Below are 19,867 nucleotides of genomic sequence, written 5' to 3'. Positions count from 1 at the left end.
TCGAAAGAATTTAATAAAATTATTTATTTTTAATTGTGCATATCACATTAATTTAAAAACGGCTTTATTAAAAAATATGTTATAGTTTTTATAATAATTTAAAAAGATTTGTTAATATTCAAAAAAACAAAATTATAATATATAAACTTATTAAATTTACATATGGCAAGGTACTTGTTATGCTTTTTGGTTAAAGACTAATTAGAGGTTTCAGGTGTTATACGATCTCTTAAATAGGACATTATAGATGCCGTCCCCTTTGCTAATATTTGGTGTCGAGGTTGACGAAATGAATTACCAATCAAATCCAAAGATCTATCCAAAAAAAATTATATATATATAATAAGACGGTTTCTTGTTAAATTTAAAAATACAAAAAAATCGCTTACGTTATATTTTGGAGGTTACCCAATATTGGCGGTACGTGACTAATATCATTATTGCTTAGATCCAAAGTTGCTAAACGTTTCAATCCTCCTAGTCCCTGAGGAGTTGCATCGATCATTTGTATACGATTGCTGCCCATCAATATAATTTCCAAATTTGGAAGATTATACAGACAATTTGGTATGGATTTAAAACTAATAACAAATTATTAAAAAAAACTTCTGTTAGAAATCTATTTTTAAGTAACTATTAATATCCATTTCTTACTGATTATTGCAGAAATTAACTTCTCGTAATGTATTGAGTACGCCAAATTCTTCAGGTAGTACCGATAATTGATTATTAGATAAATTTATGTGCGCTAATCGTGTAAATTGCGATATAAACGATGGTACAGATTTTAAGAAGTTTTTTGCAACCACAAGTTCAGTTAGACAGTCATTTACTTTCAGTAAGCTTTAAAGAAGAAATCGCTATTATAACTACATGATATATATAGTATATATTATTTACAATTACCTTTCTGGCAAGCTTTGTAGCACATTTTTAGACAAATCAATCATGGTAACATTTTCTTCCTTAGCTACATCTAATACTTCTGCAGGTACGTCGTCTAGGTTTTGCATAGTAGCAAATAAACTGTGTGTCTTTCGCATTTTAAATCTGTAATAAATTGTTTTTATTATAAAGTAAATTTTGATTTGGTAAGTAGAAATTCTCACCTATCCGGAAAAACTGTTTCGTCATATTTGGTATTTGGTTTTTGTACATTTAACACATTAGTATCTGCTTCTGCTTGATCTGATATGGAACGATCACGCAAGGTTTTCAAAATTCTCGTTGTACCACATTGAAGTATTTCCCGTCTTATAGTTTTTATTGGATTACCTTCTACTTGTAAATTTACAAGATGACCCAGTTTTGCTAGGGAATATGGCAATTTACTTATATTATTGTTTGCGACATTTAAGCGTGTTAAACTATGCAAAAGGCCTATTTCGTCAGGTATAACTGTTATTTGATTGTCGGCTAAGTCAAGGATCTTCAAATGTCTTTGCGTCTCACAAAATTTCTCTGGAATTTTCTAATATATAATAATTTTTTATTATTATTGAAAACATTATAAATATATTGGTATCAAGTATATATATTATATTAAAAACGTTTGTGATAATACAAAAAATAATATAATTTTTTACCTTCAAGTAATTGTTTGCAGCATATAGTTCTTGCAACTCCTCACAGCTTTCGAAGTCTGGTAAAGATCTCATGTCGTTGTGTTGTAAATAAATAAATTCTAATTTACGCATTAGACCAATATCTTCCGGAAGGAATAATAAATCATTGTGCGTCAAATCTAACTTTTGTAGACCTATATATATATATTATAAAAATTATATCAGTAAAAATTATTTAAACTAAATATTTATATATATAATAACATATTAAGTAAGTTTTACATATTAAATAACTTACACCACATTTGAGTAATATCAGATGGTAGCTCTTTGAGGTGGTTATATGATAATTTAAGCTCAATTAATTTTGTCAGAAAACCAATACCGCACGGTAGTGACTTTAGATTATTGTTGGAGACGTCCTTTAGTTTTTTGTTTTTGTTAGGATTAAGTTAAAAGTTTTTGATGAATTAAAAAGCGGGTTCAATATATAAGAGTATAAAAATTAATACAATTTGTAGAGAAAATTTAGTACAGTAAAAATTTAGTAAAGATAGTATAGTATACTATTGGTCACTTAAATTTATTTATAGATAATACATATTTTTATAAATATTAATAATAAATTTTTTTTTAAAATATTTATTATTTTTTTGTAAAAAAATAAAGTAAAAAGTACTATATAATTTTTATTAGTAATATCTTTAATTTGTATGTTTATTAAAATATTAAAATATAAATACATATTTGTAACTATTTTTTTATTTCAGCTGGTTTCAATGGGCATCCATTCAAAACCCTTTTCTTTGTTATTGGGTAACACCAAACTACATTTGGACTTTGGAATTAAAAAAAATAAGATTTAAGATCTTTACTCTGTTATTTGTAGAATCAACTGAGAATAATTTTGCTAAAAGATAATATTATTTAGTATATGATATATGTATACATGTAGTACAGAGAACAGTAAAGAAGAACCGATATTAGTTCTGCATTAAATAGTTGATTAGACTAGCAAAACTAAATAATTTTAATTTAGAGTACTTGTTAGTTTATTTTTTTCTAAATAGTTTTATATAAAGGTATATAATATAAATAAGTATTTTAAAATATATATAAGCGAAACCACTTTTAGTATTTAATGCACAAATAAATATTAACAACTATAGATCTACTATATATAGATATAAAAAATTTGCATCATATATAATTTATTATATTACAATATAGCACTTATTCTTATTCGATTTAATTAATATTAATAGTTTTATTATTAATAAATAATAAAAAAATAAATTATGGTTGAAAATATATTACCTCTACACAATTTGTTATTAGTTCAAATATAAAATATTTGAGAGCAGGTAATAAAGAGACTCAGCTATATTTTACATTTATTGTAGTACAATATTTTTTCTTTGTAAAATATATATACATTAAGACCGAAAAGTTTTCGGAAATTCTCATTTAAAATTCGCACGCTGTATATTTTTCGATATTTTAAGTTTATGTAGTTTGGCAGCAATTAAGGACAATTACTATGCCAAAAATGAGCGCGATCTGTCAGACAGTTCGTTTACGGCAGCTGTTGAAAACAGTTCACCTCAGTAGTGCGTTGCGAAAAAAACAATGGAAAAAAATATTGGACAAAGAGTTTGCATCAAATTTTGTGTTTCGAACGAAATTTCGTGTGCAGAATCGTTGCGAATGCTACAAAAGGCTTATGGGGAATCAGTTTTATCGAAAACTCAAGTTTATGAGTGGTACAAAGCCTTTCAGGACGGTCGTACGACCGTCGAAGACATTTCGCAACGCACTACTGAGGGGAACTGGTTTCAACAGCTGCCGTAAACGAACTGTCTGACAGATCGCGCTCATTTTTGGCATAGTAATTAAGGACAGTGCTGCCAAACTACATAAACTTAAAATATCGAAAAATATACAGCGCGCGAATTTTAAATGAGAATTTCCGAAAACTTTTCAGTCTTAATGTATATATGATTTTAATTATTTAATATTAATGTAATATATGCCATCAAATAGTTGTTGTTGTTCCCCTCTTACAAAATCTATGGAGTGTGATACACATTTCGGTTAGTGCCACATAGACCAAAGAGTCTCATCGGTGGGTTAAATATATATTTATAACTCAAAATCGCTTTTTACGATTAATTTCAGGAATAATTATGTACTATGTATAGGATAAAGAATTCTATAAATTTTAAAAATATTAACTATTAATGAACTAAATTGTAATACCAAATAATTGTAATACTACCTAAAATATGTTCCAAATAATGTCTTAAGAACTCTGTATCACAAAAATTTAAAAACCAATTCAAATAGATAATTGAAACCTTGAAGGACAAAAGTTTGTTAACATTCTTGGACTCAGATTTAATTTATCAGGGAGAAGTGCATATCATTGAAATTGGAATGTCTAAAAAGGTGATACCATAATCAGGATAATCGGGAAGCTAAAAAATCTCTTCAATTTTGGAAAGTTGTGAGCTAACACGAATAAAGTAACATGTGTCCAAATACCTGGAAGTATAGATTTGATAATATAGATATTGCAACCGCGTCAGTATTTTAAAACATTAAATGTAAAATTTTTCTAGAATAATGATTCGATGGTGAACGGTTAAAGTATTCTAAGCAGTTCATAAGAATTGTTAGTTAAACTAAATATCAACAAATAATACACTGGTCGGTTTTCAATTTTATATATTATCAGCTACTTATATGAATTTGCTCCTGTTAGCGATAACTTTTCTAAGATAGGATGCTAATAAGTGTGAATTTCGTAAAATACAGAGTAAAACACTCGTTTATCTTAACTACTCACATCCTGCGACATGGCGCCAGTACCTTCTATGTTTAGTAGATATTCTGCATATACAGGACAATAAATATCAAAAGTTTTGGTTTATTATTATCAGGAAATGGATCTAGTACAGTCTCAAAGATCGCGATTCATTATTGTCAGGTAATGAAGTCAGTGTCGTAATTGTTGAGCGACATTCAGCAGATATAGCACAATAGATCTCAAAGGTTGCGGTTTACCTTTGTTTATTAGAATAAAGCGAGAACATTACTGACCATGTTATCAATCAGCGTATATTGGTTTATGGGTTAGGTTAAGGTTTTTATGCACTGCCACCAGCTTGACATACTGTGCACCAATTAGTGTATATTATTATTAATTATAAACAATATATATGACAAAGCACATGTAGTATTTTTAAAAGAAGTTATATGCATTTTAGATTTTATTGTATTGACTTTCAATATATAGTTTCGTCGTATCGAACTTAAAATATTGCATTTTCATTCAATAAAAAATAACATTATAAATGTTAAATTTTTTTGTCGAAAGTGACTGGCTCGTATTATGACGAAAAGAAACTATCTAACTATAAAGTTGGAAGGGTTCGAATAGAAATGAAGCAACAACAACAACAAATTCTTTTGTTAATTTTTTGAAGTTTGGCTGTCTATAAAACATTGTTTGAAGTATTGTTAAGTACTCATCATCAGTGGGGTTTTAGGAAATATTTTATTATTTTTAATTAGTTTATAGTCCGTATATAATTTGTTTGGAAATATAAAATTTATTATCTCCAGAACTTTTAAAACTGAGATATGATTTTTAGAGGATCCTATGCCAGATATAATGAATAAAATAAATACATCTAAGGAAATTGTTGGGAACTGCAAAATTATTTAAAATCAATATGTAATGTTGATTCATCTAGTTTCACCTTTCCTAGGAATAGTAATCTCATAGGAACTACGATGGCAACAACCATATAGGAATATTTAAAATAAATGATAAAATTAATAACATAAATAAATACAGGTAAATACAGATTTTAAATATGACATAATAATATATAATAACATATATCTACGTACCAATTGCTCAAGCATATGTATATCACTAATCGCTGGTGGTAATTCTTCAAAATTATTGTGGGATAAATTTAAAATACGTAAATTGGGTAAAGAGCATAACTTATCCGGCAAATCATTTAATTTATTCCGACTTAAATTTATTCGTGTTAATTTAATTAATTCTCCAATTTCATTTGGCAAGGAAGTCAAATTATTATTATGTAGCTAAATTAAATAGATAAAATTTTTTTATTCATTATTCGAACAAGCAATACCTTCAGTTGAGTTTTTTAATATAATCCACTTACTGACAAGATTGTTAAATCTTCTAATTTTATAATTTGTGGAGAAACAGTGGTTAGGGAATTTGAACTTAAATCCAAGTTTGTTAATGGCACTTGATCCCACCACGCTTCTTCAGTTGATTTACGATTAATATCATAAGATAATTCACTTGGATCTGTCTCATTGATGGCAAAAACTTTATCTGGCACTGAAATTGAAAATTAAAAAAAATTACATTTACTAATAAATAAAATGACTAAAAAACAAAATTAGTAAATGCTTTAAAAACTTTAAATCATTTAGTCAAAATTTGATATAAAAAAATAAAATCCAGTGTACTTGAGTTATCTTGATCGGTGGGCTTTTCCATAGACTCCTCTTTTGGAGTTTCGATTTCAAGAGTTTGCTCAGTGTCAGCTTCTTCAGCACCGGAATCATTTTGAGGAGAAGCCATACGGAATTCGCGCGAATGATAATACCGACGTCTTGGATAAGGATCAAACATCGAAAACGATGTTAATACAAAATTATTCTTTTTCATTCAATAAACTTAAAGGATCTTCTTCTTGCAGACATTAATTAAATGAAATATTTTTGCGAAATTCTAAGTGTTCACTTCAGAGTTTAAACTTAAACTGTTAGAATTCTTGGTAAAATTTTATTAAAATTATAGGTTTACATTGATGACTTAATGAAGCATTAAATTAATTTTCTTCATAAATGGAAAGTGCAAATAAATTCAAGATATATATAAAATTTTTTTACTTATTAAAAATATAAGTTCATTAACAAGTTTATGTAGACTTTATTTGGTAATTTGATATTTTCAAAGTTAATTGGAATCTATTTAAGAAAATTTTTAAAATCTTTTAAATGATTTATTTTATCTACACAAAACAGTTGACATCGAAATAAAGTACTATAAAAATTATTTAAGTACCAGATTTTATCAGATTTAATATATACTGGGGTAAGTCATTTTAAAAATCATTTATTTTTTTTAGTTTGTGAGTACTATTATTATAATATATTAAATAATAATATATTAAATATATATTAAATATATAATATGGTTTTTGTACATATTGTATATATGTGTATTGTCCTACGGTTATAGGTCATTTTTTGTTAAAAATAAAATTCCACGTTTGTTTAATATTTTTAAAAATATTTAAAACAGTCATCATCAGCATAAGGATCTAACATAAATTAATATTAATGAAATCTATATTTAAGTGTCATCCTCTTCATTCTATATCATTCAGTCTATATTGCGTATTCAATATCGTATATGGAGATGTTATCTATCAACCTCTTTTTATGTTTTTGCCAGGAACTCTAACAGAGCGATTTCAATATCTAAGTAACTTTATTGACTTGACAAGATAACAAAACAAGACTTCTCGGAACACTTTAGCTTTTAGAAGGATAATACAAGTAGATAAAAATGGTTAGTATAGTTTGCATCTCCCAGGCAATTTAAAGGTATCAACACCGCGTTATCAAATCTCAGAATGGTTACAGGCTCCTCGGGAAGGTATGCAGATCTGAGGTCAATTATTTCTTAGTCACAGCTTAAAGAGAGGTTTTGAAAATACCATGAGTTAAGAAAGAATAAAAGTGCTCAAGTGCACTGGCTCAAATGGACTATACAATGGATAATAGATGTCTCCGAGTGCAAGTGTCTTAGTTGTTCTACTGTGCTGACAGAGATACGAAAGAAGACCTGTCGAAACATCTTAGCTTCCACAAGAATGAAATAAGTAAATAAAAATAGTTAGTGTAATTTGCCGCTTTAAGGTAATTTAAAGGACATCATAATGCCAATAGATATCTATGAAAAGATATATTGATGGTTGTATCAGCACGTGAACTCTTAAACCAAACTAATAGTTACAATATGTGTCAAAATATATAATTGATTTAGAAAGCAAACACATATATATATATAATAAAACTTTCATGTTAGGATAAAAAGAAACGTAGTTTTAAGGAAGGAATAGGAAAATGGAAAGATATAGATATTGCTATAATTATTACCTTAAAGTGTGGCAGGTAGATAAAAAAATACTGAGTACAAGTATGACACAAAAGTTAACATATAATATAAGGAACAATTCTTGATAACTTGAGAAGTACAGAATTTAGTGGGAGAGAGATAATCGGTTCTTTGACACAGTTATAAAAATCTTACCACCTCAATAGAACCAAGCTACAAATTATAATAGTTGTTTACACTTGGATAATTGTATATACCATAGTCGACGTAGATTAAATATTTCTTATCTGGTCACCCATCTTGAAAGAGAAAATAAAGTTAAAGAAAACGACAGAGATCATGTGCTTCTGATATAGGCATTCAATGTTACCATTGGGAAAGAAAACAGAGTTAACTCGATAGAAAAAAAGGTATTACTAGAAATATAATCAATCAATTCATTTCTTTCTAAAAAGTGTACTGGAAGTTAGATTTTATACATAATACCAGAATTCCTATTTGATGACCTGTTTCTTTAGTAATAATGTAATTTGTATTTCGTGGAATTTTTTTTTGCTTTTTGCTTATTAGGAAAATATGTTTTAAATGCCACTGACCCACTATTTAGTTAAGCTCATGTTTTTATTAACATCAAAGATTTCTCAACCGTCTGCATATATTTTTATTATAGCTATAATTCTGACATTAAAATATTGAAAAACATTTCGTTACTGTAGCCTTTTTTTGGTATGCTTATCAGCGCTTAGTCGGCGAATTTGACGAGGGACATAGATCCGGAAGTTTTTTGAACTATGCTATCTGCTTTGTTGATCCTTGCAGGCTTCAAACACGTCAGTAAGTAGGTGTTGTTCATCACTTTCTGCGGTATTTCATCGTTCAGCAAATGGGTAAAATAAAATCTTAAGTGTTAATCTTACATATGTTATTTTTATATTTTTCTGATTAAGTACAAATTCAGCATTTGGAGTGGTTTGGTATTATTGTACACTACAGCCAATAAGTTCGTAAAGACGATCAATTGCCATACACCATTCTCATTCAGCTACCACAAAGAAAGTTACCTATCTGAGTTACAATAATATTTACTGTCCTATCTCTACAGTTAGCTAATAAGTTACAGTGGCAAAGTAATACTATTGATAAATCTGACAATTTCCATACCAAAAAGGTTTCAGAACTTATTGGGTTTATTGAGTGTCGAATATTTAACACTGAGTTTATATATTCTAAACGTATGGCTTGACAGTGTAAGAGTTTATTCGATTTTCTGCATATACCTATTCCGCCTTACTATCCAGATCTAGCACCAAGTAACTATCTTGTCTTCGTATCCATGAGGCATGCGCTCGCTGAGCAACACTTTACCAATATTTTGAATAAAAAAAAATTTCTTTTGAAATTTGTGTTATTTTTACTAACAAAAAAAAAATTCTAACAACGGGGAAAAAATTGATGCATACACCTGGTATGTATGTTCTTATTCACTCAGTATGTATTAGTTAATCGATGTTCCTTGTAACTGTTTCCTCATATCAATATTTCTATTTGAAACTGGAAATAAATTTAGAATAACCTATATCTATTTGATCTGTTTTGAAACGTTAATGTGAGTCTATATATATATATATATATAATATATATATATGTGAGTATATATATATATATATTATATATATATATAATATATATATATATATATATATTAATATAATATATATATATGTGAGTATATATATACATTCATTTATTTGTGAGTTAACACTAAAATTAATTTTAAAGCTGATTAAAAATAAGGAACTGGACTACTAGGTTCTTCACCCTTTGTAAATATATATATGCCAAATATGTTAGTTTAAAGCACTTGATTAAGGTATTTTTTTAACTGCGAATGTTGTAGCACCCAACAGTACATACTAAAAACGACGACTAACTGCCGTTCAACACCCCCCAAAAGAGATTTCACATGCAGGCCCCATCGGGTTACAGCAACAACAACGTACTTAAAATAAATTTTCAAACATCGTTTCTTCAATGTGTCCTGTGGCAACTTCCCAAACTAGTAGTGCAACATGACACAAACATTTACTCGTTGACCTTGAAAGCACATATTTTTAGTTTCACTTTGCACTTGCAACACAAATATGTACGTTCGTATTTTGTGAAGTGACTGATAAGCAGCAAAAAACTCACTCCAGCTATGGATTTTATTTCACAATCCCACACAAGGATTTCTTAGTAATTTCCTGCATCGCGAACACAATGCAATACACAGTATTGTATTTGATATGTGTATGTATGTACGTAGAACACTACATATTTATTGTTATTGATTTATATTTCTGTAAATTCAGAAATATTAAAGTACTTAAATTTTATTTTCCAATACCTGTTGAAAGCGCTTTTCCCGATAAATTCAGCACTCCAGAAGCTCTAGCCTGCTTGATCATGCCAGCAGTAAGTATAGCATTATCTTCTGCCTTCTCTCGTTTATGGAAAACAGGATTTAAAGTTCCCAATCGACTAGATTGCAATCTCCTTGAATACATTTTGTTTATGTTTCTTCACCAGCAATTGATTAAATAATTTTTTAAATTCTAAGGCAAGTGATATGTTTTCATTAAATTAAACTGTTCAACATATATTTTCTTTAGAATTTCTTCCATCTATTTTTGGTATGATTTTTCTAGCAAAGCTAAGTTATGTTTTTGTTTTATTGCTTCTTCAATGTAAATGTGTTTTTTTTTTGTTTTGCCAAAAAGAAATTTGAAATGTCAATGCTGACTTTTCTATTTATTTACGAATACGTAGCAAAAGGAAATAAAAAAACGCTACTCTGCTGTTGTAGAGAATATTGGCGCTCAAGTATTCATTTCGGTAATTGGTGACGGAAAAATTGATTAATAAAATATTTTGTTATAACAACAAATGTTAGCGTGAGAAGTAAAGTTAGCAGTAAAGGAATATTGTTAAATAATTTGGGATATAAATTTAGTATTTTATTTAGTGTTATTTTATTAAGGTAATTGTTATGTGCTTCTTGTTCAATGGAGAAAAATGATTTGCTTTGCGTTAAATACAAAATTTATTTTCATTTTTTCTAAATTTATTTTTATTAAAGATATTTCTTTAAATCAAATTATTATACTAACATTAATAAATAAATTAATAATAATAATAAATGCAAATTAAAATTAATATAACTAAAAACAAATAAATTTATTATACAAGTATTTTATCGTATCTATTGTTGAGAAAATCAATTAACAACTTAGTTATTTAAATAGTGTAAATTTTCTTATTTTTATTTAACAAAATTGTTGATATATTAATCGAAAATTAGTTTACTGTAATATTGTTTATAAACTAAATTTTTTCAATTTGACGTTTCCACTTCTGTAAAATGCAGAAGACAGGTATGTTTAATATTTTTGATCATAACAAAATATAAACATAAAGAAAAATACTTGATATTCTCTGATAAAAACCAACAAAATGAATAATAATAATATTCAAATTACTTAATAATAATAATATATGTTATACATACATATACTTTGAAGATAACTTTGAAGATAATCAGATATTAATTAAGAATCACATAAAATATAAAATAAGTCTAGTTTATGACAATTCATATTATACATGATATATTATAAATAAATGCTAGGTATAATAATAATGCTTATTTATTATAATGTAATAAGTACATTAATTTAATAAATAGAATTTATTACAATACATAAATGAATTTTATAACAATAAATGTTTCAACTTGAACCTGTTATTAGTTAAATCTACGAAAACAAAGTATTAGATTTGAGTACAGATTGATTTAAGACTATATTTCAGACTTTGACTTTGAATCCCGCCATGACGTTTGTTTTATATTATGATATCTTATAACTATGGCATATCTAGAATGTGGATAGACATAAGGAATTAAGAATTGATAGAAATTGACATAATATTTGGATATCGATATTAATTCAGAATTCCACTTAATTAAAAATTAATTTATAATTCTACTCCACTAAAATGCAATAAATATTCATTCAGTGAAGAAGATATGCTGGGTTTCAAACTATGCTTCTATATTCTATATTTGCATGGAAAACTTGCTACATAATTTCTTATTTTAATTCTTAAAACTAAAATTCTTTTATTTTTATTCACAAAATAATTTTTAAAATATATAAACTTCTTTGATAATTTGTTTGTATCCCATTTTTATTCAAATTTGCTGCTTTTGAGGGTAATAAATGTCTATAATTTTTTCAATTATTTTACAAGGTATGCCAATAGATAGCTTTTTTCGTCATCTCGACCTTTCCGAAATATTAATGCTTCGTGTTTTTTTAATGAATACATACATATATACTTTTTAAATAGATCAAACTTTATTTTATTGTAGTTATCAAAAGTCTGAAAATTAAAAAATCAACTAAAATATTTATTTTAATACCTCCAGCTCAAAAAGTACCCGGATTTTGTAAATAAAACACACAAATTGAAATTTTATTCCAAATTTATTTGATCTCCTTCAAAATATGCTCCTTCTGAAGCGATACACATATGCCAACGCTTAACCCAATATTCCATACACTTTTCGTAGGCCCGTGAAAGTATAGCTTCCTTCAGCGAGTTCTCTTTTATCGATTCAATGGACTCAAAACGTTTACCTTGAAGGGGCAATTTTAGTTTCGGGAACAGAAAAAAGTGGCACGGCGCCAGATCTGGCGAATATGGTGCCTGAGTGATGACAGTGGTGCCGTGTTTGATCAAAAATTCGCGTACAACAAGAATTTTCCATAGTAAAAATCGCTAAATGCACTAGAGGTAGTCTAACATTAACAGCTGCTGTAAACAATCTATTTGACAGATGGCGCTCAAATTTGTACCATATGTCAAGGAAGGGTGTACCAACATAACAAAAAAAATTTTTGAAAAAGGTCTATTACTTAAGGAGTAGTTAACAAACGATAAAATCCGGATACCTTTTGAGCAGAAGGTATATAACTGTTTTTGGCATAAAAGTAAAAATGTTATTTATTCGATCATTTTCTTGCATATTATGTACTTGTAATTGTTTTATGAAAATAATACCAATATTATTGTGTATATGACCATAAAAAAAGTGCATAGATTTTTCTATATTCGCTGACTTAGGGTATATTAAAATGTGTGCTTAATTCCATGTAAAAATTAAGCGCATCTCTAAATGTGCTTAAAATAAAAAAAAAAAAATAACAAAAATGTGATAAAAAGATAAAAATCAAAAATAGTTTTAAAAGTGAAACTATAACCAAGTTGGTGCTTGTATGGGTTTTTGTTTAGTGGTTCAGGAAGATACTTCTTATAATATTGCGAGTGAACTAACTCATGAGATTTCTCATTTAAATAATTTATTAATTTAAATCTCATTGCTTATATTTAAGCGGATAAACGATAAAAATATTAACATAACGTAACATAACTAATTAATTGATCGAGGATATAATTCCCGTTTATTTGTAAATGTAAAGGTATAATGAAAAAAGATATACCTTTATCGCACAGGTAGGATGACCGACTTATGGAGTGTGTTAGTTTTGTCTGTCGAGAGAGAATTTTACACTCTAACTGCCTATTGAGGTCATAGTAGCATCTATTGGCATTGGTGATTTTTGTCTGATTTCTAGGCTGACATCGTTGTTGTTTGTTATGGCGATGCCAAGGTTGATGAAATCCTTTAAAAAATTTAAAAATATAGTCACCAGTTATCAGTTTGACGATCAGTGACTTCATTTTGCCTTTATTCTAAACCCATAATCGCAGTTTATTTTTCGATGGCAGAAAAGACAACTATAACATTTTTTTTTTGTTTTTGTAGTGAGGTTGTGGAATGCTTTATGTACCGTAAAACCGACCGTCGTCCTAATGATGTACCCGATTCCCTCACATTAATATGTAGTATATGGATTAAAACATTCCCTCTACGACAATACTTATTCGCCCTCGGAACCGCTTTCGCATTATTTCGAGGAGGGTCTCTTTTATGTTGGCATTTCAAGCCATGCTCAAGTCCTACAATTTTTGATCTGCGTCCAAACTTCCACTTTTTCACCGGATTTTCTTGGTGTCTGCCCTATTTATTATTCTAGTTTTTGGTTCTAATTTGTTCGTTTTGAGCATTTTAGTCATATATAACTCTATCGTTCGTCAGCTCTTTGGCAACTATAATATGATAAAAATCCATATGAATAATATAGATTCAAATAAGGAGTTAAATAACTTCTGTATTCTATTCCATATTTCATAAATTCATATTTCATAATAATATCGCAATAGATTTCATAAATTGGCAATATTATTGCATTTTTAGTTTCTAACTGATATTAATTATCTGTTCAGTTGCACTTTTGCTACAAAGCACATTCAATAATCTGAATTAAAATTAAATCAATTGAGCTGAGACAATGGCTATATAGTTTCTTCCACGTGTTTGTTCTAGATTTATGGTGTATTTTATGTTTGTTTTATTTAAATTTTCACAAATCAACATTATCGATGTATGTCAATAACGATTAAGATCACGAGCATTAAGCAATTACGTGCTTAGGTACAATGTTGCGCTTTGATATTAATTTAAGCTTAATTGATTTCAATTTGCGGTCTTGCTTTATCATTCTCTAATGTAAGCTTCGGCTTCAGTCAGTGACCTACGCCAATTGTTCAATTACACTTGCGGACACCTTCCTAAAGCCCAATTCCTATTCATTGTGGATTAAATTGTTTTAAATTGTTTTGATAATGAAAGATGTCTGCCGTTACTACAATGTATAAAAATTCTCCGTTCTTTTTCTTCTTCTTCTTCTTGTTTATGGTTACACGTGACGTATGAGTAACGTTGCCATTCACCGCTATTGTCATTCTTTCTGCAGCGTAAGCAATCACTTTGCGGTACTTTTTCATTTAACAGTTGTTTTCATTTCTTTATTTTAGTGATTTTATCACTTTGATTTCGCTTTCTAGCTGCCACATTTTTATTATTTAAAAAATTGTTTACTTCAAGTAATCAAAGAATATTCTGTTCTTCTGAAAGCCCTAAAATGAACCATGCCAAGGTCGTGTTTATAAGCCTTATAAGTCGCGGTCATACTTTGCATTAAATTGCTTTCATTTTGTGCAGCGTATCGGATAACAAGTTATAAACCTTACACCCAAGTGAAAATGTTTGTTAGTAATAGAGGATTTTATTTTAAACACAATTTTGTTTTTTTTTATTTATTTTAATTGTAGGAGTTTATTTCATAGTATAGTTTTTTGTTTTCTTTTTTAATTTTAGAAAGCGAAATCGTTTTTTATATTTAAGTCATCGTAATACAGATTTTACACTTGCCGAAAATGGCTCATTTTAGTCAAAAATTGAAAATGAGAAGCGAATGACTCATTCGCGCTTGAAATTTTGTATGCAAGAATGAGCCATTCACATTACATTCTGTATGAATCCGTCCCAACGACGTTCGCATGCATTCCAACTATGTTCCAAATGCAAACGAATACATTGAACATAACCTAAATAAAAGCTCTTCATGGCATTTTGACACTTTGAGAAAGCTGTTTTTGACATATTTACAAAAAAAGGTACACAAATATTTGGTGGTTGCATTTTCTTGAAAACGTTAGAACTTCTACTTCTCAAAAAGTAATTAATCGAAGTTAAAAATATGTTTTAAGTTTATATTGTAAGGTTTGAAAGCATATTTAACCTTCATGCAACATTTTTTTGGCACATGCCAAAAATCAAATCAACAGGCAAGTTGAAAAATCAGCTGTTTGAAATAAGAACAAACGAATTACAACGAATGTAAACACTTTTAAATGGCTCATTCAAAATGAACCATTTTCGGACAATGTAAACGCCTTATAAAACTAAATAAATAAATAATAAAAATAAATAATAATAATAAAAAATAGTAATAAATAATAATAAATAATAAATAAGGAAATAAATATTGCTTTATAAAGAGTAATAGGTTGTTTGGTATTAGCGAACAAATTTATAGATTTTGTTTCTAGTGTTTGAGTTTTTAAGTCGAAATTATTTTAAAGTCCATTTTGTTTTTTTTAATTTTTCTAAGAATATTAACTTTTATTTCAGGTATTAATTTTTAGTATATTTCTATACATATTTTGGCAAAAGAAAACCGATTTTAAACTTTATAGATAATTTCTAGGATTATATTGAATACAAGGAACTCTATAACAATATGCTTAGCTTAAAAGAATATCTTATATGCTAATCCCATTCATTCACTGTTCTTATATTTTATAATTGATTGTTATTTTTTTATATTTATTTCAACAAAGAAGAATTTAAATGAAATAATTTAAAATCTATTTAAATTACATTTATTTGCTTTGTAAGAACTGCGATGGACAATAAAACCAATAATAAATTTTAATATAATAATACGTATTAGTGTTAATGATGCATAATAATAAGAAAACATACATTTTCTTTAAGAATATTTTTCTTCTTGTCTATAATTTTTTCCGACTATGTGATTATTATTTTATGGGTAGAAACCTTATAAATGCACACGCCTCGATAGTATAACTTTAAGTTAATAAAAATAACACAAAAAAGTACATATTAAATATTTGGTAAACACACTAAAAAAAATTGTAGTAGTATATATATATATATATAACAGTAAAAGTTATTCTATAGATAATAGTATATAACATTTATTTGTAAATATTTCAAAATTTTTTAATGAGTATATTAGATATATAATTTTTACTTATACAATATTTAAGTTAATAGTACAAATTATATATTTAGATCTAAGACTATTATATCTACTCTAATGTAGATGATTATTTAGTACTGTTCAACAAAAAAAAAACTTAATAATCTTCGCTGGTTGAATTCTATATAATCAGAAAAAGTTAAAAAAAATTTGGTAAATAATAGCTCACAACTTTACTTCGTGAAGTAACGGTCAAAACTAGGTTAGGTTAAGTTAATGTGGTAAATTTTGTAGACAAACTCATGGATTCTTGGACTCTTGGGTCCATTGTAATAACACTGCCAAAAGCAGCAAATAGTGTTTTCAATCTAGTTATAAAACTTAACAGTTCTGATGCCTTTTACGTGAGACCCGTTAAAATTTATGGCCGAAGTCTGATTCACATTTTCAACTCAGCTTCCTGAATCAATCTCTAAGAACGGCCTGAGGCTGATTAACTTCGAGCAGCACAAAACACCAAATTCTCCCATCGAGACGTTTATAAGGCTCTCTCCTTAATTCATGATGTGACTCTTTTCTGATCAATCAACACAAAATTATATTAATCACTTCGTGATTGAGTCAAGACACGCTTCAAGTATGCTAACCGTATGTTGGTTTCGTGTTCGAAACATCGATTTGGAACACTAGCTTGTTCCAGTCAAGATACGGTTGCGGTTTAAAAGCGCTAACAACACACGTATATACAATAAACTTGACATCGCTGATTCAATAATCAAACCTTCTGTTGCGATAATACCGGTAGATAATGAAGTCATATCTCTTCCTCAATATGCGCTACGATGAAAGATCACTAGGTTTTCAACGTTCTCCTCGACGAATTCAATGGTATAGTTACGAGGGTCGCCAAGCGAATACTGTGAAAAACGCAGTATTTGTTTGGAAGAAAGAGAAGCACCTTTTCAAACGGAAGAAATGTGATCAAAAAGGCACAAGTGAGAGGAAATCGATATGTTTAGAAATAAAAATGATACTTGTAAGTTTTAGCATTTACTCATCCGCTTGACTGGAGACTTTAAGGCTGGGTCATCCAACTGTAAGGACGAGAATGATCATTTGGTTGCATATACAGAAAATGGAAGAAACATTTCCCGAAACTGCTATCTGGCGATAATAACATCATTCTCGCCTCTGGAGAAATGCATTCGAAGTACCCAATCGAAAATAATAATCTATCTGTAGAATCATTCAAGGTAGAGGCGGTGTACTGGTAGTGACCATTCATCAGCTAATATGCACAACATGTTCAGAAGAAAGCATGACGGATACTGAATCCATTAGTCTGTACTTAAATATCGTCTAATTTACCGTTGGGACCTAAATTCATTAAACCTATTGTGAGTCTGTTTAAAGATTATAATGAAACGAAGTATTTTTGGTTTATAGAAAAAAAATATAGTGACTTAAGTGAATTTGAAACTTCCATTCCGGTCAATACATTTTGTATATTATGTACTTATATAATATAATACTATATATTATATCATGCGGCAGTTCATATAACCCACAATATTTATTTAGAGATAAGCATAACTCGTGTCTAATGCTACTTGTTAAGTTGTATTTAATACTTGTAGCTTTTATTAGTACTCGTATAGTCCTGAGATTTTGAGATTTTCTTATATTAACTTAACTGTTTCAATTAAGTATTGTAAGAGTTTTTTTTAGTAGTCTTAGTCTACAATTCTCTTTCTTATGGAATGATTTAGGTATCAATTAGTAAAGTACTTGACTTTAATAATAAAAAAGAAATACAAGTTATAAGTTACATTGCTATATTACAATTATTTGACAAAACAAAACTAAGTTCAGTTGGCTTCTGGTTTTGCGCTAAGGAAGCAAGATTGAGGTTATAATTAATTTTCCTATCTATTTTTCATACGACCCTCTGGCTGGCTACGCTTTATGCTTATAGATTTCCGTATAACTGCTGAAGTCTCACCATGGTCTACCGCAACAGTAAACAGGGGTAAGACTACCTTTTAAAGTAAAAATTGAATATATTAAAAATCCATATCGACATTAACCTGAATATAGGTGTAGCTTATAATTAATTTCATTATCTCTTTCTCTTAATATCACTTTTTCTTTACCTAATTCCATACAATCCAAATCTCACTTTTCTTCGTTATATTTTCATCGTAAAAAAGTATATGTTAAAGACTAACTTTTGAAGTTAGAATTAAATATATTGAGATAACACATAGACATTACCCTGAATATTGATGTAGGTTATAATTAATGTTCGTATATCTTTCTTTTTCTTTACCTTATATTTCACATTCCAAATCCTACTTTTTATCGTTTTTCCCCACCATTACGAGCACTTAATATGTTATGTTGGCTATACTTCCTGCTTCTTACACTCTCTTATAACTGCTGAGGCCCTAGTAAAGCTTACAACAATAACAAAAAGAAAGTTAATATAGATAATCTCCCTATCTCTTTCCTCCGTATCCACCATACACCATACCATACCTTCTCTATATTTTATTTCCCACATTCCAAATTCCAGGTTACATATCTATTTCTACCTATTATGAGCCTATGGCATATAAGGCTGGATGTGCTTTTTGTCTATTAAATTTCCCTATAACTGCTGTTATATCACATTGGTCTATCACAACAACTAGAAGAGGCAATAATATCTAAAACACTAAAATTTTTGAAATTAAATTTTCAGAACGTATTAATATATGATTATTGAGATATCAGATTAATATTTCAAAGTATGTTTACGAAACAAAGTGATATATAATATATATAATATATCGCTATTAATCCTTAAAAAACATCACACAAAGTGGTAAATATTTAATGCAATTTTTACAGTGTATAAGACATAGACACATACATATGTACTGTAGTTCTTGAGTCTATATTTATTTCAGTTAATAAATAATTACTTTTTTATTATTAGTATATTTTAAGGTATTTTTATAAATATTAGGAGAATATTTATTATTATGTATTGGTTTGACTGTTATATTTCCAATTGTAATTCAATTAACAAATGTGTGAATTCAACGCATTATCTTAGCAAATGTATCAATTTGTCAGGTTTACTTACGAGTTTATTGCTAAATAGAACACTAACGACTGCTAATAGATTAAATTAGGAAGAGGGAGTAGGGAACGTACACATATGAATTGTTCGAAATATTGAAATATTTTTGCGTTGTCATAAAATAATATAAGCAGCAAACGTTAAAATCGTTGAAATAATAAAAGCGAAAAATATCAGTGAAACCTGAAAGACAATTTATGAATAATAGAAATGCTTGGAACGTTGCAGAATAACTAAAACTACCTACTCTATTCTGAGG

At 28.2% G+C, this 19,867-nt stretch overlaps 1 protein-coding gene across 1 annotated transcript; it reads right to left on the bottom strand.

The window, feature by feature from the left end:
• Positions 1-114: 114 nt before the first annotated feature.
• Positions 115-10,483, bottom strand: LOC119684031 (leucine-rich repeat-containing protein 40-like). The gene is made up of 10 exons (XM_038097965.1): positions 10,133-10,483; positions 5,771-5,955; positions 5,484-5,687; positions 1,864-1,987; positions 1,587-1,759; positions 1,110-1,471; positions 907-1,050; positions 655-843; positions 390-581; positions 115-315 (listed from the first exon to the last, which is right to left on the bottom strand). Exons 1-10 carry the CDS (start codon positions 10,290-10,292, stop codon positions 198-200), a joined length of 1,851 nt encoding a protein of 616 aa, XP_037953893.1. The 5' UTR covers positions 10,293-10,483; the 3' UTR covers positions 115-197.
• Positions 10,484-19,867: the final 9,384 nt, after the last annotated feature.

This window comes from Teleopsis dalmanni, chromosome 2 (assembly GCF_002237135.1).
Source record: "Teleopsis dalmanni isolate 2A chromosome 2, ASM223713v2, whole genome shotgun sequence".
NCBI lineage: Eukaryota > Metazoa > Arthropoda > Insecta > Diptera > Diopsidae > Teleopsis > Teleopsis dalmanni.
The sequence above is the reverse complement of the archived record's forward strand: the minus strand, read 5'-3'. Positions and strand labels throughout refer to the sequence as shown.